Genomic DNA, 24,985 nt, shown 5'->3' on the forward strand with positions numbered 1-24,985 from the left:
CCTCCGAGCGCTCGAAGCGGCCCCCGCCCCGCGCCTCGTGGCTGTCGCCGTCGGCCCTGCGGGAGCGCGCGCCGTACGAGTCGGCGAAGGCGGCCAGCTCGTCCATCGAGACGGCCGGCACCCCGGCGGCGAAGTTCTTCCGGGACAGCATCTCCGACTTGGAGCGCTGCTGGCTGAGGGCAGAGGGCAGAGGAGACGGCGGTCAGCCGGGCCTGGCCCGCCAACCGGGGTCTGCGCGTCCGCGGGGGGCCCGAGGGCGCCACGAGCAGCCTGGACGCCTCTGGCTCCTCGGACTCTCAAACAGTAAAGCGAGGGCGACTGTGGCTAGCTCCTGAATTCGGGCCAAGGATCAGGATGGAGTTGTGAGATAAAAATACTCCGTGATCTATATGGCGTTGAAACACACGGTGGGGCCGTCCAATCATCTCTATGTGACTTGTGGATGACAGCCACATGTCTCCTCACACCCTCAAAGCCAGCGTGGGTGGGCTGGCTTGCAATACACACCGTATTCTTTGGTGATCTACAGAGTCCTTTTCCTCCCTCAGAGCCCAGTGCTAACTTCTCTCTGCAAGTTCCCTGCATTTGGTCTTTCTGAGAAAAAGACAATGTCTAGTGTCCTCAAGATAAAGGACAGGGAAATGGTGATGGTGCTATTCAGCGGGAAGCAGCAACACAAAACAAGGTGCCCATCTTGGCCTCCCATATTCATCGGTCATGTGACTCTACTACGCTCCTTAACATCTGTAAATTTCAGTCCCTCCTCTCCCCAACCCCAACTTAAAATGGGACCATTAATAGTACCTGCCTTTGAGTTATGAGAATCAAATACAGCAGTATAACATGTTTGGCATTTTACCTTAAACGTAACAATGATCAAATGACAGGAGTGATGGGTGGGGAGTTTTAGAGGTTAGAGGGTAAAATATTATGAGAAGGGCAGAGAAATGTTAATAAGGTTAATAAGGGACCTAGTTAATAAGGTTCATTAAGGCTCAATAAGGTGCCCATTTCAAAGGGCCTTGAATGATTACTTCCACACATGGTGTCATAAGTGTTCCCTGGCTTAATAAATATGAGAAGGGGATGTTCAATAGCCCCAAGAGAGATGTGGCAGGACAACCTAGAAGGGGAGACAGAGATGCTATCAGATAATAACAGCCTCGGGGCTCCAGCCACCTCACACCCAGCCCCAGAGCCGCCCGTTGCAGCCACCTTTACCTGTGCCTGAAGCTCTCCCGATCCTCTTTGTTATACTCCATGGCCGAGGGCCCCCGGCTGGCCCCGCTGCTGCCTCCCATGACACCTGACCAGTAGTCAGGACTGCTCTCCAAATCCCCCGACACAGGGAACTGCTTGCTTCTCATCTGGTGGTACGCCTGGCGGAAATTGCTGTCCTCGTCATGCAGGGAGCTGAGTTCGGAGATGGTGTTGTTATCTGCAGGGACAAAGCCAGACATGCCACCGCTTTCTACCTATCGGGATGGGAACTCTGTTAAGGGCTGAGACCCAGGCTCTGGGGAAACCCCCTCCTAAAGGCCTCAATCCTGTCCAGGGTTGAACTAATGGTATTTGTGTTCCTAGCTCAGCGGGAACTGTCTCTGTCCAAAAGCCCCCTTGCTCATAAAGAGGAAGCCTTCCTCCATTCTCTGTTCTTAGGATGGGAAAACAGTTGTTACTGCTCCACCTAAGGCATGCCTCCCAGAACTTGGGCTCTTTTGCAGCTTGTTTCCTCCTAGTGCAGCACCATCCTTGTTCTAGTATTTTCCTTCTTGTATAATTCTGTAGAAGCCATGAGGATCCCAGGCATGTTGAACCAAAAGGGGCAAAAAGAGAAGTCATAGTTCGCAAAACCTTCCCTACTGTTGTCTGAGTCCCAAGATGGGCCTTCAGAGCCGGTACAGCCCCATGCTTTCAAGGAACCCCATTCCAGCCTCATGCAGCTGTCCCCCTCACGTGGTACAGCTGTCCCCCTCATGTTGTGCAGCTGTCCCCCTCACGACAGAGGGATCCACAGGATCAGAGGGATTGCAAACCTAGTATCCATTCTTCTCTTTCTGGATACTCATCCAGGAACCTGGAATATCCTTCCCAACTGGCACCAAGTCCATTTCCAGGGCCTACAAAGACTTCTTTGCCTCCCTAAAGAGGATTCACGAGCATGCAGCCATGGGTGGCTAGGACAGTTATGCAGAGGTAGGGGGAGGAAAGGGGGATTGGGCTGCACTAGGGGCTTCCGCTTGTACTCCTCCTGCAAAATCGTAAGGAGGGGATGGTCACAGTTTTCTCATTTCCTGAAGTGCCCTAAGTAGCATTTTGCAAAAGCACTTGTGAATAAGACCAGAATTGCAGTCTGGAAAAAAAAAAAACCACCCCAACTATTTATTTATAGAACTTTGAAATGGATTGAATATCATTTTACTTAAAAAACACATCTAGCGAATCTATTTCTAATGTAACTGGATCCATTTGTTTTCTAAAATCCTTTGGTTAGAACTTAAAAATATTATCAAAATCAACATTTACAAAGTGTAAGGCCTGGCTGTAGAGCAAAAGGTAAGCCAAGATAGGATGTGAGCAGCACAAATATGTGCCTTGCTTCCCCTCTACTCCTCCCTCCCCCCAACAGTCCTGGGAGGAGAAGAGAATTTTGCTGACTCTCCCCATGGAGGAAAGTAAGGGCCTCCCCACCACTGCACAGACAGCATGCCTGTCCTGTTTCACCAGGTCTGGGCTTACTGGGAATGCCATTCATTTTGGTCATGCAATCAGTTGGTTTTCAATTATAATCTAATTTTAAGCCTTTTCCTCTTTCTAAGGAGAATGGACTAGTTAGCTCCCGTTTTAAAGGAAAATAACTCAGATACTACTGACTAAAAACATCTAGAACCTTCCTTTTCTCATGATCTCAGTGAATTCTAATATCCTGGGAACAGCACAGAGGTGAACTATAAAATGCATCAAGTGACACTATTGAACAATCACACTGTTGGCTCAGAACTTTCCTTTAACTTCAGGGAATAATGGACTTTTGCCCCTTCTCCACGTAGTGAGGGGGCTGGCTCTGTTCCACATTCTTAGAGGTGGAGTGTCTAGGATGCATGCTGCTCTGACATTTCTGCCACACTGAACATACACTCAACATCCCTGCCTCACAAACACCGAATAAGGAAACTCTAGGACAGGAGAGACAAACTTTGTCTGTAAAGGGCTAGATAGCAAGTATTTTAGGTTTGGAAAGCCGTATTGTCACAATTCTTCACCCTGCTGTTGTGGCACCAAAGGAGCCACAGACAATAGCTCTATTCCAATACAAGGTTTTTACAAAAACAAGAGGTGCAACGTATTCACCCTGGTAACTGTAGTCTGGGATTCTGGGTTAAAAACATCCCAAGAGCAACCCCGACTTACAAGGGGCAAGAAGAGTAAGGATCTCACTGGCTAGCAAATTCATGAACTTGAAATTCCCAGTTCTTACAGAATCTTGCCACAACCTAAAACCAGGAGATCCATTTTACAATGAGATCATCAGGACGGTCCCCTGTTCATGATCCACGCCAGGGTTTACTCTGCTCTTCAGGAAGAGAACTCTCCAAGTCAAGTGAACTATATTCCTACTTTATCTCTGTGCAATTATTGTAATGTCAACCTGCAGGTCCCAGGAAATCTGGGTTCCAGTTCTAGCACTGGCACTAAGCTCCCAGCACTGGTTCCTTTCCCTCGTGCCACCCTTCTCTGTGAAGTGAGGGAGGTAGATCAACAACCTCAGTCTCTTCAGCTCTAACATACTAGGAAGTAAAAGGCTGTGATCGCCAAACAAAAACGACTGCTGCAGTCACAGAACCCCCCAGTTTGCTTAAAAATTTGTGTAAAGAGCACAGGACTGGGAATCAGAAGAGCTGGGTGCTAATCCTGGTCTTGTCACTTCAACCCCCTGGGCTTCTATCTCATCATCTGTACCCTGCAAAGACTCTCTCCCATCTTTAAGGTCCCCTTGAATGCCAGTAGTCCATTACATTAATGACCTGTCAGTCCCCGAGACCATCCAGGTAGGCAGGAGACATCTCCTACACCAGCATTCATCCTTTTAGTTTTAACCTGTTTTTAACCTTTTCTCTGAGCTGTGGGATTCACAGATTTCCTCCCAGTCTCCTTCTCCTAGATCCCTATCTCTGTCCCCTTACAGGGCTCCATGACAACACATTACAACTAACTTGTCAAGTGCACTGACATCTGCATTCCTGACATTCCAATCTGGAGATTGTCTTTTTATAGTTAGTGCGGTGGGAGGCTGCAGCAATGGCTTTAGCTCAGACAGGATGGATTTAGCATTGCAAACTGGGAGGAATATGTTGTCCTTAATCTGAATAAAGTGCCTCTAGTCTGGGACTGTTTCCCCAACAACTCCATCAAGTCTCTCCGTGCTTCCAAGGCAAAGAGGGTTCAGAGTGAGACACACAGTGACCTTACTACCATGCCCGCCAGCACCCTCTGATAATTAGCGAATCTGTGTCAGCCCTGCCCTGTGCTGCCTCTCATCGGGGATGGTAATTCGGAATCCACTCCAAATAATCAGCTGTGTCAGCTGCAAAGTGTCCAAGGGCTGTGAATGACTGAAGGCTGGGGCCCTGCAGCTCAGTATTTAAAAGTTCCCTTGACAGGACGGACAGCCTCCTTGCTAGCCCCTCAATCTCTGCTGCTGTGGATCTCAGAGGATCTTAGGCCTCTTTTTTGCAGATTCATTTGGCAGACTTGTTCTTTCACTTTCATTGAGGCCTCCCGTTTAGCAAGTTAGCAGCTGGACTGTTGTTCAACGATGGGGGCTTTCATGCTGGGGGAAAAACTCACACTTTTTGTCATTATTTTGAATATATTTTAAAGAGAGTAGTAGGGAGAGACTCTTTGAATAAAACATTTCCAAGCCCAGGATGGCACAGGCCCACCAATGCCGGCTGGCCCATGGGGAGACACAACGTAAACCAAGGTGGTACGCACTTGCTCTACTCCTCACCAGAAGCGCTTTCTCTCCCTTCTGTGTACCTGGAAGCTACTTTCCTCAGGATGTCACCAACACCCCTGCTCGTTCTAACCCTGAGAGCTCAGGGCTGCCCAAGTTTGATATCCCCCACATCCCCTTTAGCTTTGTACTCCTGCATGATGCACAGATCACACAGAACGGATGCTCACATCTGCCTCTCATCCTTCTGGCTGGATCAAACTGAGCCAGCTCCTTCTCGACGTAGTACAGGACCTTCATAGAGTCTCTCTCTTTGTCAGCCTGGATCCGGTAGCCTTTGCGAACTGTTAAGGAAAGGACAGGAAGGTGAGCTGACAAAAGCAGGAGGGGGCCCTCCATTTATTTTATCAAGTGAAAAACATGGTTCCCACTTGTAACAACTCTTTTTGAAATCACCCAGAAATAGTCATCTATATTTATACTTATGGAACCATACCTGAGATCCCTTTTATGAGATGGTGGCCCTAAAATGGAGGAACAGCAGGTAAATAACAAAGTCCTATTACAGTATTTTTTGGGTCATTTGTTAAGTTCTGCTTCCTACTTTCTGACCTCCCATAGCTCCACTTAAAGCTCGTCTTCTCAAAGCTCAGGGAAGTATACTCACACTAAAAAAAAAAAAAAAAAAAGACCATTTTCTAGACAGATCACTCTATACCATCTGAGGATCATATCTTCACTTGGTGGGAGCACCTGTAAATAAAACAGGCAGCCAAACATCAGGGACCTTGACAAAGGTGGCTTGAAAGCCTCTAGTTTCCTGGGAGATGAAGCAAAAATTCCATAACTGGAATTAAAGGCCATAATATACATTTGGGCAAAGTAAATGCAAACTACATGGATTGCTAAGTATGGTTCCATTTATTTCTTTAACATTTTCCTTTTAGGAAGTGGAATACCATATTCTAGACATGATAAATTCATGGGTCACAACGAGGTGTTATTTTCAGGGCTTAATAGAAAAACAAAACCAAAGCCTGGGAGACAATACCATCTCCTACATTCCCATCACTCATGTTGTCAGGCACAAAGGCTGTGTAAGCCCCATACCACTTAAGTATCAGTCAAATCCAATACCAGCCCCAAGGGTGATCAGACACAGGCAAGTCTAATCTTCGCAGATAACGGAAAGGAGAGAAAGAGAAGGGAGGGAATGGGATGGGTACAGGACAATAATGGCAAGAGACAACACTCATTGGGCACTGTAAATGTGCTAGGTCCTGAGCTACATGCTTTAATAGACATTCATTCCTCACAACCCCTAATGAAGTTTCTATAGCCTCATTTTATGGTTGAGAAAACTTTAATTCAGAGGGATTTCATAACTTGCTCAAGAATAACTGGCAGCACCAGGGCTGGAGCCATGTAGTCCGACTGAAGCTTCTCTGAATCCTAGGAGCAGGGGTGGTAGGAAAGACAGAAGAGGAAGGCAAGAAAGCCCAGAGTAGGAAATGCTCGTAGGTGTGCCCTGGGTGGTAGGATTCAAAATGGAGTCCTATCTTCTGGCCGGTCAGGACCCTACAAAAGTATGGAAGCAAGTGACCCCATCCCTGCTGTTCTCTGCTCCCAGAGCAGGGTGAAGACCATAAAGAAACCACAAGACTGCACGTGCCTCCAGAGGGGACTCTGCTCCCTGCTTTCTGGTCACCTTACCCTGGCTGTGGACTAAGTCCTGCACACAAATTATATCCATGGAAGATTAAAATAACAGCATTCGCAGCACCCTGATCATAGCCCTGGCACTGAAAACTGAAAGAACGCCCCCACACCCGTTTGCAGGTGCACTGCTTTTCTATATGAGAACATTCTGGGCAGTTCAGATTCATCTCAAATTGTGGAATTACTTAAAAAAAAAAAACCTAATGAATCTCAGCACATGCTTTTAAGTGGCACCTTCTCCTGGAGGTTAGATCCATAATCCTTATGCAGAAGCAATTATTAGTAGGAATGGTTTTATTTATCAAGCTACACACTCTTCCATCTCTGCAGAGGCGTTTACAGAGTAGCACAGACCCTTCAATTAAGATGCAATTATCCCACGGCACTGCTATGTCTGATGCATGAAACACAGCGCTAGCAAGTAGGGAGCTGGGAATCTGTAGGCATGCTGCTGGTTTATTGACGGGCCTCAAATAAATGATGACCTCTCAAGGACCCGGGTCTAAGGTCCATAGCATGCAACTAAGACTTCCCAAACTTTAAATCTTCCCAACCTTTCTCTTCACAAGGAAGAGAAGACAGATACAGAAAAAATTTAAAAAGGAACAAAAAGAAGACAACAAAGACCAAATCAGTAGAGTACTCTGAGTTCTTTGTCATTATTAGGGGCAGCTCGAATGGCCCCACGTTCAAAAAACGTTCTCTGATTCTCATAGCTAGAAAGTTCTATTTCTTCTCTCTCTCCAGCTCATTTCTCTCTTACAAATCATTTACCTTGAACTTTCACTATGGCCTTCAATACGTTCTAGTTTGTTCCAAGTTATTTGTAGAAATGTCTAATCATTTTAAGTTATTTTTTAAATGTTTATTTGTTTTTGAGAGAGAGAGAGAGAGAGAGAGAGAGAATGAGCAGGGGAGGGCAGACAGAGGGAGAGACACAGAACTCGAAGTGGGCTCCAGGCTCCATGCTGTCAGCACAGAGCCCAATGTGGGGCTCGAACTTACGAACTGTGAGATCATGACCTGAGCCAAAGTTGGAGGCTCAACAAACTGAGCCACCCAGGTGCCCCTAGAAATGTCTAATCTTCCCAAAGATTTTTGAAGGGAAAGAATTCTTATTCTAGATCAGTGTAAAGCCCAGGGCAGTGCTTTCTAGGCACTTTGAGCTGAACTGGTGCTATAGTCTGGGGATGATGTTGGAGGTAATGATTTCTTTGGAAAGAGTATTTTCTGTAGAGTCTCCCTCTCTAGAATCTAAACTTCCTGAGGACAAGGACCAGTTCTGTCTGCATTCCCAGCACTAGCACAGAGCCTAGCACATTGGAGACACTCAAAACAGGTGTTTGTATGAATGAATGAATAAATGAACGAATGAACAAATGGACAGAAATCAGGAACAGAAACTACATTACAAGGGATTGCAGAGTAAGGCAGAAGCAGCCATGTGGTTGGTTGGTTAGAGGGTTTTGGCCAGGAAGCAGAGAACTTGAATGATAACTTGAGGGAGCAGCAAGGTTTAGGTCAGTTTTGTTGTTATTATTGATGGTTATTTTTTAAAGGAGAAAACTAGCATGTGTATAGGCATTAGGGAAGGGGCCCACCCTACCTGAGCTATGGCTTTAGCTAGGTGTTCTAACTATGTGAAGCACTGTTATGGTAAACATTCAGTCATACGGAGATAGAGCAGAGGTGGGGGGTTGTTGCTTTTTGGAACAATATACCTGCTGTTCCCTAGAGGTGAGAGATGGCTGCCCCTCTGAGTAACAGCAGGAAACCTCTCTGTTAATTGCAACTTAGAGTAGAGCATAGATTGTTTTCCGTGTCATTATAACAAATTACACTCCTCCTTGTGAGACAGATTTGATTATGTATGCACAGGTTATCATGTCCCTGAAAAGTTATAGTATCTACAGCCTCACATGAAGCTATCTATACTATCTACACTATCATGAAGATATCTATACTATCTACAGCCTCACATGAAGACTGTTGTCTCGCGTTCCAATACCGGCATTATAAAGAGACTGCACTGGAATGGAAACTTTCTGCCTCGCCTTCTCAGTCACACAGCTAATGTCGTCAGAAATCTAAATCCCTCTAGTATGCCAAGGACAAAGGCAAATTATTGGTATTTATTTATTTATTTATGGTTTTTTAAATTTATTTTTGAGAGACAGAGACAGTGTGAGCAGGGGAGAGTCAGAAAGAGAGGGAGACAGAATCTGAAGCAGGCTCCAGGCTCTGAGCTAGCTGTCAGCACAGAGCCCGACAGAGCCCCCAATTATTGATATTTAGACTTTAGAGGTATCATCTATTCGGTTGCAGTAGCTAAAAAGCTAGGCAATTCTCCCTGTAAAAAGGTATTTCTTTTTTTTTAATTCAAAAACTAAGTTTGACTGTGTAACACACTAAAACTAGAACTAACACTAGTTCTCTCATCCTGGCAGAATCTGGCTCTGTGTCACATATATGCTCAGGAGCATTTAAAAACCAGAAAACCTTTCTTCATCCCTCCCGGCAGGTGAGACTTTTCCTTCTCTGAGTTTGCAGCAGAGAACAGTCTCGTCATATACTGCTTTGTATTGTTTTACTCATTTTATTTCCATCCACAACCCCCCAGGGCCCATTTTGCTAGGCTGCAAATTCTGCAAGGGAAAATTCGTGGGCATTCATTAAATTTTTCTTGATTTGAGAACAAATAAAATGGTGTCAGGTTGATTTTTATCTGTATTTGGCCTGAAGATCCAGGAAAACTCTGACATATGGCAATAGCTTAATAAAACAGACCCCAGACTATTGACCAAAGTCCAGCACTTTTTGGAAAATGACTTTTTCCCCAGTGATGTTTCAGTTTAGCGTGGGTGGAGGATTTATTTATCTTTTCAAGTTCTGGCTGCTCCAAGTCCTTTGGTTGGTGTGGCTCTTCATAGTTCAGCTCCTCTCATCGATTATTAGCCTTAGCAACTTTGGTTCTAGTGGAGAGGGAATAGTGGGATATTCATTTCGATGCCAAACTACAAAAATTCTTATTGTTAAAGTAGTTGAGCTGATATGTTTGACCCAGTTAACTGAAAATAAGCTATTTTTCAGTTAATTTCTCCTTAGAGAAATTAGACAGCCAAGTCTAACTTGTAAAACTTGCAAAAGAAGTCTCTAAGGCAGATACCCATGGATATAGCCTTGTTTTTCCTGTCCTATCTTAATGAGCTAAGTAAGGCTGTTTATGGATGATGGAACAGGTGCCAGATTCCACCCCCAGGGTGACAGCAGCTCAGTTGTGGGAGAAGTGATGTTTAAAATTTGCATATTCTCTGTATACATACAGTAGGCATATATATAGACACATATCCTTATTAGTTTTGAAAATGACATTTCAAAACCCGACTTGCCTACTCAATTCTTTTGTAAGAAGAATGAGTGGAGGCCAGGTAGATGTGAAAATGAATTAGAACAAGGCAGGAGTAGCGGTGGGAAGCCAGTGTAGGAGACAGTTGCATTAATCAAGGTGAGAGGTGACGGTAGCAAGGACTAGGATAGTACAGTATAGATGGGGGAAAGTAAACCGAGTCAAGGTTATATTGAGGTATAATCTGAGGGACCAGGTGACCAGCTGGATGAGGGAAGTGAAGAAGAGATGTGAAGTCGAAAAACAGCAGATTAATTCAATTTCCTAGAGTCTGAGTTTGAAACGCGTGTGAGACGTCCAGGCAGTTGGGTATACGGACTGAGGAGCAGAAGAGGGACTGGAGATAGTGACTGGGAGTCACAAGCATAGAAAAAATGATTGAAGCCATCGGAGTAGATAACATTTCCCAGGGAGAGGACCTTGGACAAAACAGGAGCACCAGCATCTGTGTACAGAGGAAGGCCAGCCAGCATATAGAGAAGTAAGTAGGAAAAATTACTAACCAAAGTGTTGAGGAAGGCAAAGGATGATGAGTGGGGCAGGGGTGGTAAACGCTTTGAGAAGTCAGGGGAGGTTGACAGTTGAGAAGTATTGATTAGATTTAGCAATAAGGCAATCTTCACAAGCACTGGTTTTAGGAGTAGTGAAAACGATAGCAAGTTAGTCGAGGAGTTGGTGAAAGGCAGAGGAAATGGAGACATGGAATATCCCAAACATTGAAGGAGTTTAGCCATGAAAAGGAGAAAAGGGATAAGGGAAGGAACAGCTGAGGGCTACGGGGTTTTTTTGCAAATTGTTGTTTTATTTTAATGGGAGAGATTTAAGCATGTTTTGAATGCTACTAGGAAGGAGTCCCGAGAGAAAGACAGGCTGGCAATGAGAGGGGACACTGGGCTGGAGTGTGGATACTCAATAAAGAGAGAACCTTGACAAAGTTGAAGAGTCTGAGTCCAGACCAGAACAGGAGGAGAAGGTTCTTCTATTTAACGGAGGTCTCAAGAAGCTGCCAAGACGAATGGGGGAGGGAATCAAGGTGCCTCTTCTCTCTCCCAGGTGGGAACGGGCTGTACTCTACATAGGTCATCCACGATGCCTTTCCAACTACCCAGAGGGTTCTAGAGGGTACTGTATACAAGTGTAATCTGAAAAATCAATGTTGCTAGATGATTACCCTAAAACTGAACATATAAAATAAAATAGGCTAAATTTACATCTTTATAAATCAGCGTTTCTTACAATCTCTAACATTCTTTAAAAAATAATGAACATGAAACATTGGCTTAAGCCACCATTTTCTTAACAGACAAATAACCAAATGCCATCACTAATTCTGTCCATGGGGCCATGAGTACAGATATGTGCCCACCGGGGATCACGAGGAACTCTATCCTGACGCAGTGAACCAGATAACGACAACCTGGGCCAGACTAGCTGTGGCCAACATTGGTTGTGCATCTTCCCCTTTTTGCTTGCTAACAGAACTCTCCAATTTCATTCATTTCCAAGGTGATTAGGTGTTTTGGGCCTAAGAGATGAGTCTCGACTAGTTCAAGCCAATCTGGTGTAGAAATGGGCACAGGACACAACTCTTGCCAATAAAACTGCAAGAAGTTTATTGGCAATTCTTGCCAATAAAACTATTAGAAGGGGAAAGGGCTTCTGGAAAAGGTTTCCTCACTCTTGAGAAAAGCAGCACAAGGGGGAGGCACATCTTTTTCTATCTCTGAACACATTTCGTGCCTGGAACTATGGCAGTCATCATAGGATCCTAAGGGGAGTCAGCCCGGAAGGACAGAACAAAAGATATAAAGAACTAAGCCCTTTCATTGGTGCCACCTGGGCTGATCCACAACTCCGGAGCCACTTTTCCTTGGGCTTTGCTATGGGAGATAATATGTGTTTGTGTTTTTCAAGATACTTCTTGTAGTTGGTTAGTATGGCAGGAACCAGAAAAAGGTTGAAATCAGGAGAGAGGAAGTATTTGTCACCCTATGAATTATAATCATCTCATTATGAGAATCCATTTTCAAAAAGGAAGAGGGCATGGGTTCTGGTGGGTGGGAAGGAAGGATAAAAAGACTGGAGGAAGGGGAAGCTACAAATAGGGTATGAGACAAGTTCCATGAATGCCTCTTTGCCCATTCTGTCCTTGGGGAAGTGAACTGCACTGTCTTTATCTCTCCAATTCCCTGTGTGCCCTTGATCATTAACTTTTACTTCTCAGTCTGTGACTCATTCCCAGGCTCAGACGTCAGAACTCTACTAATAGTCCCAGGGAAAGGGAAAAAACCCCGCAAATACCAATTACTCAGTGAGGATATCCACTCCTTCCACGGTCCAGCACTGACAGTTCATTCGGTGGGCAGCGTACTCATCCCATGCCCACTGAAGGAAGTCCAGATCGTTCCAGGGGAGAAATGTCTGTTTGACCAACCTTACGGGCTGATCCACACCTAGGGATTTAAGTTACCTCCCAAATAGACTTCACACGTCTAACCTTTACTGCTCTGTGATCCTGTTCGGACACCTCCAGGAAAGCTACATTTTACCGTCTCTCCACCCCTTCTCCCCCTGTGCCCTTGCCAATACCCACACCTTCATCATGCCCTAAATACCAGGGCTAATCTCCATCCAAATAAGCTCTCCCTACCAATTGCTTAATTCTGTCTATGATGTGCATCACTGGACAGCCTGCGCTTATCCTGGAGCCTCCCCTTTCCTTCATTCCCTAAAGTCATCGTGCTTCCTCTTTCTTTTTTTTTTAATTTTTAATGTTTTTTATTTATTTTTGAGAGACAGAGAGAGACAGTGCAAGCAGGGGAGGGTCAGAGAGAGAGGGAGACACAGAATCTGAAGCAGGCTCCAGGCTCTGAGCCAGCTGTCAGCACAGAGGCCGATGCGGGGCTCCAACCCACGAACATGAGATCATGACCTGAGCTGAAGTCGGATGCTTAACCAACTGAGCCACCCAGGCGCCCCTGCTTCCTCTTTCGAAGTATGTCTCAGATTTACCTGTGTGTTTCAACTTCCATGGCCTCTATCATGACCCAGACCCTCTCCTACCCCTGAACGGCTTCAGTCACATCACAGCTCGGGATTGCCGATCCCACTCTCTTCCATTACCACTTGCCTTGTTAGCACATCACCTCTCCGAGAACTCAGGAACCTGCCTGCAGTGGCTCCAGCCTATTCATGGCACAAGCCCCAGCTCACCTGGATGGGTTTCAAGGCCTTCCCTAACCCAGATGAGGCCCCACCAAAGCCTTCCACTCTATTCCAGTCAGCCAGGGTGGAGACTTGTCAAAGGCACAGCCTGTTCCTCCAGCCCCAGGCTTCCACCATGCGTCCTTCCTGGGGGTGCCCAGGAACCCCCTCTCTGCTCTCCTTTTGTGTTCTTCTAGGCCCAGCTCAAATTCACCTCTTCCCTGAACACTCTGTACCTGCTCCAGCTCTTTCTCCATTGAATTCCCAGCACCATACTCTTTACAGCATCTAACTGTCCCTAAAAAAAAGTCTATTCCGTCTCCCTGGCTGAGCCTACTGCTTCCTGGGTAAACCGTGTCCTATACTTCTTACTGTTCCACACAGTACCCACTACAGCACTACAGTCCTGACACAAGGTAGGGCTGAAAGAACTACATATTAACTGGATGACGAACATTCAATGGGTACCTTGCCTGGTGTCCTTTTCATCTTAGTTACTGAGGAGCCTGGGAAGCAGCGGCATCCCACAGCCCTTGGAAAGCCTGACATGCATTCCAGACGATATCTGATATAGCTAGAGAGATCCCATTCACTTTCCAAAGAAGAACCACTGAGCTGACGGGTTCTTATCAGTAAGGAACCAGAGTGGAAGCCAGAGAGGAGCATGGGGCGGGGCAGTCCGGAACTGCATTTACCACTGTGGCTTCCTCCAGTGGGGTCACTTGGTGCCAGGGGAGGTGGATGCGGCTTGTCCATCAGCATGCCGGATGAGGGGGCTCCTCCCAAGGGGACAGAGGGGATGGAGTAAGGGCCGGGGACACCGGAGACAGAGGGAGGGTACCCGGCCTTTGCGGCTTTCCCTGCTTCATACACTGTGGAGGGAGACGAAGAGCAAAAGAGATTATATTATGGTCCCGCCCTCCACAACCCTCACACCAAAACTCCCTGAGCATGCGCTTCTGGGAGCTCTTGGATGGGTGCCTGTGTGTGTGTGCATGTGCGTGCGTGCACTCGCACACATGTGTGTGTGTGTGTTCTCCTAGGCCTGAACTGATTCATCAGAACCATTCTCCCCCACCCCCTTGGACTCCTCCAACTCCACCAAAAGGAATTACAGTGTTTAGTACTTGGTGAGTGAGTAATTCAGCAGTACTAGGAGCCGTCATGGCAGCCTCACGGTGATGGCACAGCCCTCTGCTAACCACGCTATCTGTAGGCTGCCTCAGTCCTTTCGGAGCAGGCTTAGCACCAGGCCATCCTGCTGGGTTCCAAGAGGACCCCAAAGCTCTTCTAGAACCAGGCCGTGAGCTTGCACCCAGCCCTGCTCTGTCATCTCAAAGGCAGAGCAAATAACTTAACTCTTCTGGGAAACTGGTTTAATCCTAAAGATCTTAAAGATACATGTATGTCTTTCTCCTTCAAGACGTATTTGGTTTATGGCTGGGGTGCCCAAGTTAGTGGCTATATGGGCTCAGCCATTAAGGTAAAATTGTGAATCTCCAAGTGAGGACTGGTCTCTTTGTGGATGCGTCTGTCATGGGAATAAATAAAACTCATTCATGGCGGGATGGTACTCAGAAGCTGCAGTCTGCATACTCTTCTTGTAAAAAGAGGAGATATCTGCCTAGGAGAGGCGCGACCTTTGCTCTAGCTTGAGTGCCCAAGGACAGCACCAAAGCCTCACCCACAACCCGAGCATCTGGAACCTGCCCTTCCTTTCACCAAGAGTGCCAATGAGAACCACACAGGCAGGGGTGACCGGTGTGGATAAGAAGTGTGGAGGGGTGTGCGCAGGTGAGAAGGCAAACAACGGTCATCTCAGGCCGGGGGCTCCCAGCAGAGACATGGGCCTGGAACGACCAACTTTTAAGGTGGAAGGAAAGGAGGTGGAGAAGGAACTCAGGGTACACGGCTGTCTGATGGAGAGGTGACATTTCTTGCGATCACTCTATGTCTCCCCACAAGTCACTTTACTCACAGGCCTGAGGGCAGCAGCAGGAATCTGGACAACATGGGCAGCGGATGTAGCAACAGCAGCTGTGAGGGCAGCACTGGCACCAGCAGATCCCCACCAGGACGAAGAAGAGGAAGACTCCCAGGATCACCAGGCCAACGAACACCCACTCTGGAAGGACACACAGAGAAACCCACAGTTGAGGTGGCCCACCGTCAGGGCAGGCACACTCTCATGGTGATCTCCTGTGAGAGGAGTGGGCGGGAGGGATCTGGGGAAATAAGTATCTTGTAACAGGGCACAGAGCCCCCCAGACTCAGGAGGGAGAAGTGCAGACTTTACAGGGTTGGGGAGGCATAGGGAAGAGGGAAGAAGGTTACCTAGGTCGTACTGAGCACACACAACCACCAGCACAAAGTGATGGGGGAGCTTCAGGGCCCCCTCCTGGGGAAAAGGTTCACCGTACCATCTGTAGTGTTGGAACAAGTATGGGACAAGAACAGAAAGACTCCGGCTGGGGAAAGGAGGGAATTTGCTGGCTGAGCTATGAAGTGGTGAATTCTGGGAATATGTTCTTTTGTGGTCAAGTTATTCTTATCTACAAAAATATAAGTCCTGAGAAAAAGTTCTCTATGTCTACATGGTCTAAACCAGAACATATTTAAGTGGTGTAGGTCCCTTGAGTGTTCATCTACTTTCTCTGCTGACCACCCCCGTAACACCCTTCCTGTACTCACCATTGAGGCTCAGATTGAAACCTTTTGCTTATACCTATGGAACAGACCATGGCTAGAGAAATCTAGAGGCAAAGACTCAGGTAGAGAATATGATGTCCCCATACCCCAAGAATGGCTTGGTTTGATCACACACAGGCTCACAGTACTAAATAGCCAGCCTAGCTGTGGCAAAAATGGCTCAGGGCTTTGGTGACTCTACTGGCTATGTTTGCTAACTCCTGTTATTTCCACACCTCTATCAGAGAATGACCACAAATTCTAGTTCATTTGCTCATCCAAAAGATTAAGAAAAAGGACACAAATTTCATTTGGCTTAGATAAAAAGGACTGTGGCCCTCCAGTGATCTTGTGTCATGCTTCTGGGATTTGGCTATAGGACTCAACTTCCTATAGCCTGAACAGACTACAGTGAGCGATGAGTTCCTTTAAGAGTCAAAAAATTAATGTAATTCATTTTGATTGAAAGCCCTCTACCAAAAATCCCTTTACAATGAACTTTAAGTATATATTGTTCTCCTTGAATTTTGGTTATTAAATATTCCTTCAATTAAGTGGACATTCAGTTGGAGCTTGAGAATATGACATTTTTGTTACATAAAGGGTTTTGTGATAATGATAAAATTATTTGACCTTTATCTAGAACATAATTTCCTCAGAGAAAAAAGCCAGCACTTATTTCCTGAATGTCCCTCCTCACTCATCCACCTGAAATACATTCAAATTAACCAGGTCACTATCTCTTCAGTGAGGAAATGAGAAGGCCCTGCGCCTGGTGAGAATGGTCTGGAAAACATTCCTGCTGAGGACAAGAGATAGTTGAGCACTTTGTCCTGGACCTTGGCATTAATGCAGTAACATTCTGTAGCTGGAGACAGATATGAGCCCTGAGAACTAGCTGACCATTGTGGCACGGCAGCTACAATGGTCTTGAGTCAAGCAGTCAAGGATAAAAGACTGGCAGGTTACCTTGGAGAAACAAAAAATTGTTATCCATGAAAGGATTCTTGGAGTCAAAAGGGAGGGATGTTCAAGGGACCAGGACCAGATATGAAAAATACAGTAACTCTCTCTTGGGATTGGGGGATATAACATCTAGTTAGAAGAAATGCTTTGTAACATTGTACGTGTGCGTTTATGTGTGATGAACAAATGGGTACAAACTGACAGCACTCTGGATACGGGGGATCACAAAGATATCTATTTGTGTCCCAGGGATCAACATCAACATGAAGCATGTCTGTATTTGGGTTGGCCAGCTAATGGCAAAACGGGAGAATTCATTGAAGAATAATTAGTGAAATTCTGAAGACTTTGGGTGTTTTACACCCTGTATAAAGTCAAAATCAACGGCCAGGAATGGTCTGTATCTCTCTGTTGCTCTTAATTATTATGCAACTCTCAACCCTTTGGCAGAAGCCCTTCAAAGCAAGAATGAATCATAGTCTTTCCTCTTCCCTGAGTTTGGATATGTCCTTTCCCATAGTTCATTCCTGTTTCGTGGAACCTCCTTTCATTATGGACGACAGTGCTGTGAGTGCTGTGCTGAACCGATGCTGGTTTGTCTAGGCTGGTGCATTCAACTTCAGCTACATAAAATGACAGAGGTGTGCATCTGGGCTTTCCTTGACATATGGTCCATGGATCCCAGGGATTTCTTGGGCTCCAGAGCCCTTGAAATAGTATACAAAGCAATGTAGGTCTGTAAATGTGTACTTTTCAAAGGAGGAGGAGCGTACTGCCTTCATAAGGTTTGAAAAAATGTCTTGATAAAGTTATAAAAAAGGCAATTCAGAGCAACATGGTCGTACACTATTGAATGGGTAACATATAACTCAGGGAATAAGAAAATGCGGATAAATAATAACTTTGTTAGGGATACTGCTAGCTGTCTGGGCACAGCTGAGAATCTGAATGGTTAGGGGGCTTGCCAAAGAGCCTGCACACCTGACACTGAAGGACTGGGTCCCCACTGCAGCTCAGTTTTTAATTATCATTATTCTTTTAGGGTCTAGTGACAGGAGAAATACAATCTAAAGGCTCTTCCATTGGGCTTAGTTCATCCTGGAAAAGAACACAGAAATAATACAGACAAATGTGCAAATAAATGAAAGGAGCAATTAGTGACTAATGCAGAAGCAAGACAGATGGGGTGACAGCAAATTAAGCCAATAAAGAGTTAAATGACTGAATACCTGGCATAATCTCCACAGCAAAACTGGGCAAGAGATCAGCAAGCAGCCCTGTCCTGCCTGGAAGAGGTGGAGGAAAAGAAGAAGGAAAGAGGTTACTCCAAAGGAAAATACAGCTTGCAGGCTGGCTCCAGGTGGCGACATCCCTACACAGGGCCACGGACCCATGCTCCTTGGGGTAGGAGAGTCAAGTCACCGAGGCAGGGCACCGTCAAGAGAGTAACTTTCTCCATCAATTTTTGGCAGCCATCTAAGTGAACTCTGTACCTAAACCAGATGGAAGCAGAAACAGAACTTTCTCTCCAACTATTTATAGAAGGAGGAAATCTCTGCTTCAAATATGAAAAACCTTGCTTGAGCAGACCGACACACACCATCTCCATTCATTTATACATTCTTCTCCACACATTTTATTGGAAAGTCAAACCCATCTGTATCCAAACGTTCAACCTACATTTTCATACATCCATACACAGCCCATGTCCATATAAAAACAAAAGTACATATTTGGTTTTAACTCAGAATTGTCTCACTACATGCTTCTATTGATAGCCTAAAGATGTTTCAATGATTAAAATTTTCAAAGGCAAGGAAAAGATAAAGCTAGATGAGTTACACGCTCTTCTACACTCCTTCTGGTTTCAGAAATACTCTATACATATGTATATGGTATGGCTTTTCCATATGGGACCCACAGCTGGCGTTGTATGAACCCAAGTGCCTTCTGCACGATATGGCATTTGAGCTGACAAGCCGGCTGGTGTCAGCACAGGCGCCCCCTTGGGGTTCCGGGAGGCAAAGAGCTGCGCAGGAACCAAGACTGGGGAAGATGTGGGGGAGGAGGTTAGTCCTTTTAAAAACTAGCCTGATTTCAGGGTGCCTCGGTGGTTCCCTCAGTTAAGGCTCTGATGCTTGGTTTAAATTCAGGTCATTTACTCATGGTCCATGAGTTCGAGCCCCACATGGGACTCTGTGCTGACAGTGCAGAGGCTGCTTGGGATTCTCTGTCCCTCCTTCTCTTTGCCCTTCCCTGTTTCTGCCCCTCCGCGATTCATGCTGTCTCTCTCTCTCTCAAAACAAACTTAAAAGAAAAAACTAGCCTGATTTATAGAAAGAAGCACTGAATGCTTTCACCATGTTCTCATATCAAGGTAAGTGGCCCTTTTGCACCTGTACCAGATGTTTCTACCACACTGAAGCCTTGCATTATGAAACAACTAGCAAATTGTCCTCCTTTCCGGCTTCTGGCGGCAAAAAGTCACTCTGGTACTGCCCAAGCATGCAACTAAATCTTACTTCACTTGCGTGCATAACATATTCCTCTAGAATGGCTCTATCCAACAGAAATATAATGTGAGCGACACGTAATTTTAGCTTTTCTAGTAACTGCATCAAGGAGTTAAAAAAAAAAAGAAGCTAATTTAATACTATATTTTACTTATACCAATGTGGCCAAAATACTAACACTTGAAAGGCTCAGTAGCCACGTGTCACTGTTGAATACATAGCTTAGGGGTCTGTTTCATACATAGGGACTGGGCTCATTTAGAAAATAAGTTTGTTGCAGTGCACTAGAGAAAAAGTTACCCATGTGTAGTTTATATTTTGAAGCTGAAGGTTTGTCATAATTGGTCACTGGTCCCCACCTGTGTCAAACTAGTCTACAGAAAAGAAGGTCTGACAAAAGTCAGAGAAAAAGGAGCCCCTCCAGGACACTTACTTTCTCTTGGCTCTCCCTAACTATACAAGGTCAAAGGGGTCAAATGTGCTCTGGTTGGCACCACAACACAGTCCAAGGGGAAGGAAGTATAGAATGAGTGACTTAGGCTAGCTGTTTTCAATTTTGGCAAGAAAGGCTTCTTTCGTTCTGCCTTCCTATCTTGTGCAGCTGACATGGTAAGGATGGTCTGCTGCTTGCAAGGTCTCTCGGAAGAACGAACAAGAGCCAAGTGGGACACTGGAAAAAGGTATATCCTGAAGGAGAGTTCTCAGGCTAGCCTTTGGTCTAACTCTTCATGAAAGGTTAAGACGTGACTCAAAGACTCACACATGGTCTAGGATGGGATACCAAACAGAAATTTGGGGCCAAATTCTGAGTAAGGGATTCAGAGCACGTATTGGTCTCACCTGGAGTGTTCTGTGTACAAATATCCTTTGGAAACTCTATAAGGAAACAGCTGGTCAAGGACTGGGGAATTTGGGATGTTGGCCATCTCTTAAAGACATAATTAATATTAATTACCAGCCAATAGCCAATGACCAAAAAGTCAGTTTACGATGTTTTTCACAAGCTAGTTATGGGATGCTTACTTAATGATGGTTTAAAAAAAAAATTCCAGGGGCACCTGGGTGGCTCATTCAGTTAAGCGTCCGACTTTAGCTCATGTCATGATGTCCCTGTTCCTGAGCTCAAGCCCCACATCGAGCTCTGTGCTGACAGCTCAGAGCCTGGATACTGTTTCTGATTCTGTGTCTCCCTCTTACTCTCTGCCCGTCCCCTGCTAACACTGCCTCTGTCTCTCAGAAATAAACAAACACTAAAAAAATTTTTTTAGGGGTGCCTGAGTGGCTCAGTCAGTTGAGCATCCGACTTCACCTCAGGTCATGATCTCATGGTTTGTGGGTTCAAGCCCTGCGTTGGGCTCTGTGCTTATAGCTAGCTCAGAGCCTGGAGCCTGTCTTCAAATTCTCTCTCCCTCTCTCTCTCTGTCCCTCCCCTGTTCACACTGTCTTTCTCTCTCAAAAAATAAATAAAACATAAAATTAAAATTTTTTTTTAAAAATCCAGACAATTATCACTTCTGAATGTATCTCTTGTTGTATCTAGTAAAATGAGAAGCTTTTCTTGCGTCTAGTCTTAAGCTCTCAAGCCTACCAGTGTTTTAAACAACTCTAGATATGCTATAGCTACATTTATAACAGAAATGTTGTTGATGATATAAACTACCAATTTGTACACTCACAGGAAATTAGCGGTAATAATTATTAACTATAAAAAATCTACACATTCAAGGAAAACATGGCGCTCATACCTATTATAGAACATCACATGTAGGAGAAAGCAGTGAACCAGGAATCAGGGTACTTACGGCACCTTTGCCATTAGTTTACGTGGTAACTATAGGCAAATTACTTCCTCTTTCTAGGTCTCAGTTTTCTCATTAATCAAATGAGGTGATTGAATAAAGTGATCTATAAATAGGGAGACTGGCTTGTGCCTGTTGTACTGGTATAAATACTAACAGCCTACTTTTTACTCTTTAAGTGTCTTTATCTTGGACGATTAATTATATGGTCACCCAACATTTTTTTGGTTCTCAAATCTGATACATGATTAGAGTTGCAAACTCAGTGCTGTATGTTTATAGGGGCAGCAGGTAATGCAAGTAAATGCAGCTAGCTGAATGTAATACACCGTGTAGCAAATAGCAGATTATGTGTCTATAGAGACTGCTGCTGCTCAAGTCTAGCCAACTGCAGCCATGGTTGCAGGTCTTCCTATTTTTCAAGATAAGCCAGACCCCAGGTTTTTGTGTGAGATATCTTCATTTTCAGTGTTGGCAACCAATCCATAGATTTTTTAAAAAACACTGGACAAACCACACAAAGTATGTTTTGGGTCTGTATGGAGCACAGATATCACACACTTGCAATCACTGACAGGTATACACACATACACACACACACACACCCCAAAATACTTATGAGCAGGTAAAATACAAAAGTCAGATTTCCCCATAGGCTGGTGTTCTCACATTGCTTCTACACTGAGAATGTCAGTGAATATGAACTCTAGGAACCTATGTTCAAATGAAAATCTGTAAGCAGCAGCACTACACACCAAATTGTGCACCTTTCTTATTTCTGGGGACCTAGAATGGCCATCATGGAGGAATAATGGAGAGATTCACTTCTAGATGGTTTTATTTTTACGTCTGTAAAAATTAAGGATAGGGTGGTATCAGAAATATGGACAGGAGATTCACAAAACGTGTCACTCCAACTGCAAGACATACATCGAGCGTCTCATTCTCCCTAAGGCAACAGCCAATAGCTGATGCTTCAGAAGAAGATGAAGCTTTCCCATAATGCACCTGTGTAGTGCTAGCCCCAGGATGGCATGGGTGACAGAATCTTGCCGTATAATTGGTGAAATTTAATGTCCTCAGTATTCGGGACACAGTAGGAGTTTTGGGGTGGCAGACAATATATCGTGTCAACAGCAGAGAGAAGGCAAAGCTATCTGGCTTTTACACCACAGTTATATTTACTGGGACTAAAGGCGTTTTTAAACGTAGATTTATGCAGGAATGATATATTTCTGAAAATCATTTGCTTCCAGCTTCTTGCTAACGATTTTTAGGAAATGCAGTTGCCAGTGAGAAGTGTTCTATCTTTTCTTCACTCTATCACATCCAATGAAGGTCTGATCTTAGAAAGTCCAAACAATTGCAGTAAATACTTTCCAAATTTCAGTAGCACTTTACCGACACTTGTGAATCATTGCGATTCTTCCAGGATTCCGCTTAAGAGGGGCAATTAGCAGTCACTTTAATGTCTGAGGATAGGATAGAGAGCGGACCCTGCAAATAGATGGCCACATTTATGCTTTTCAAACCACAGCTCAAACTATCAGGAGAAAATACGGTTTTTATGTAAGCACTCAAACAGTTTTCCTCAAACCTTGCAGAATCCATTACTTTTAAGAAATTTCCACATGAATAGACCAAACAAGTCAGGCATACTAACAGTTGGTACACGCACACACACAAGTGTCGGCTTCGTACAAAACCATCACTAACTTTGTAGCCAAAAACATTCACACACACACACTTTTGGTTGATTAGGGCAGAAACATTCATTGTGAATAAAACAACCTCTGTACCTTACCTATATAATTCCCAGCTCAGCTGCGTTCTGCCATTGACACATTGAAGGCACCCCCAACTGTCTTTGTACATACTCCTGAGAACCAGCTCACCTCTGGAATGTCACCATTTCATTCATTCATCATTCAGTCAACAAAGCAATGTGTACTGGGACAGGTACTGGGACACAGAGGAATCGGACATGAACGCTAGCTTGGCAAGGCTCACTGTCCACCCCATGCAGCTTATCTAACGGTGTCTGTACAAGACCTTGGTTTTAGTTACCTGCTTCTGTTTCAGAAAGCTTACAAAGGTCAAAGGGCTTGCCTCCTGCCAAATCCAATTCTCATCAGTTTTTTTTTCCTTTTGTACATTTTTGACATCAGGTTCCACCTAACACGAGCCTTTCCCGAGAGACACAGTCTTTGCCTTGTTTCCTACTTCTCTTCTACTCATGGTTTTATCTTTGCACGTTTCACAACAAACCATGTCCTAGTGACATTTCCCCAAGGTTCAAATGCTCTTTTCTTGGTAAACCAGTGTCCTCAAGGCAGTATTTACTTGCCTGCTTTACTAACATAACCAGCGAATACACTTCTCAATCTCCTGCTTTGTTCAAATCCTTACCACACAGTCTACAAGGCTCTGAAATCTGTTCTGACAGAGCCCTGGAAGAACGCTGCGCTGAGAGGAGGCTCCATGCTCCTAAGGACCACTGTGCACACCTTCGTGAGCACTCTTGTAGCTCTCAACCGCAATGACTCCTTTACAGGCACCTCCACTAGCAAACAGCTTGAAAGCCCCTCGGGGGCAGAGACTGAGTTCTGTGTTTGACACCCTCGGCAGCCCTCCTCACTGAGCAGGACCTTGCAGTGTTTCCAGGAGCAGATCCCTATTGTCCGGTATGCCAAGCTTCTCACTGGACTTCTGGTTCACTGCTCATGAGAGTGCTTTTTGTCCCAATGGAAATAGGCTTTTAATATGAACATGAACGAAACATTCATTCATTCATTCATTCATTCAGCACCAGTCTATGTAGTGGAGAATGTTTAGTGCCCCTGGACTCAGGGCTCGATGCCAGTAGCATCCTCTAGTCCTTGAATGTCCCCAGATGCCATCTTGCTATCTAGGGGGACTGAAGCACAAATTGACAACTACCAGGCTATGTTGTTTGAAAGGCAGTTGTTACTGAGAGATGCAATATGCATACAAATTTAGCCAAAAAAGCTATCTTCGTCTCTACTTTTAAAACTTTAAGCTCTGATTATCAGTCCAAACCTTCAAAGTGCACTGGAAGGTACCGAAATTCTGGACTTAGGACAAATTTGTTTTCAGATCCCAGATATGCTATTCAATTACTTGCTGACAACCAACACATTATTTCATGCACTGGAACCTACAAAAAGGAGGAAAAAAAATATTTCCTTCATACTTATGTCACCACGACTGACAGCACGGTTATCTTCATTCATTTCTTTGAACTTATTACCTTGGGGTCCTCCTCAGGTTTACCAATATTCCATACTAATAAACTTTCTGCTCAGGACAATCTAGAATACTTTTCTTCCCCGGTTCCTGTGATTCCCTTCTTCTCCCTTCTGTTTAACTCACATCTGGGCTTCATGCCACTTCTGAGCTTCCCTAACATGCCCCAGATCCATTTTCAGGGTGTACTGTACCCACCCCCTGGTCTCTCAGCTCCTAACTATCCAAAATGTTTCTCTCCTGTCTTTTAGGAGAGCAGATGGTTTTCTCTGGCCCTCTTAAGTGTAAAGTTGTTTCTATGGCTATTTGGAATCCCAAATAGACTGGAAATTTCCCAAGTGCACACACATCCCTGTTTTTATTCTATATTCCCATAGCAACCATGCATTCAATAAATATAATTTATGATTATCCATCAGAAATGTGGGTATAGCTTTCCTTTCTTTTACATATATTTATAAACTGT

At 44.9% G+C, this 24,985-nt stretch overlaps 1 protein-coding gene across 1 annotated transcript in view; it reads right to left on the reverse strand.

The window, feature by feature from the left end:
* ILDR2 (immunoglobulin like domain containing receptor 2) overlaps nucleotides 1-24,985 on the reverse strand; it is a 61,736-nt gene that overhangs the window by 7,310 nt on the left and 29,441 nt on the right. Inside the window, exons 4-9 of the mRNA XM_029933353.1 lie at nucleotides 18,170-18,226; nucleotides 15,265-15,411; nucleotides 13,982-14,158; nucleotides 5,188-5,301; nucleotides 1,222-1,438; nucleotides 10-173 (exon numbers count right to left, since the gene is read on the reverse strand). Coding sequence (XP_029789213.1) covers nucleotides 10-173; nucleotides 1,222-1,438; nucleotides 5,188-5,301; nucleotides 13,982-14,158; nucleotides 15,265-15,411; nucleotides 18,170-18,226 — 876 coding nt within the window. The remainder of the gene's footprint in view (nucleotides 1-9; nucleotides 174-1,221; nucleotides 1,439-5,187; nucleotides 5,302-13,981; nucleotides 14,159-15,264; nucleotides 15,412-18,169; nucleotides 18,227-24,985) is intronic.

This window comes from Suricata suricatta, chromosome 3 (genome assembly GCF_006229205.1).
Source record: "Suricata suricatta isolate VVHF042 chromosome 3, meerkat_22Aug2017_6uvM2_HiC, whole genome shotgun sequence".
NCBI classification, from domain to species: Eukaryota; Metazoa; Chordata; class Mammalia; order Carnivora; family Herpestidae; genus Suricata; species Suricata suricatta.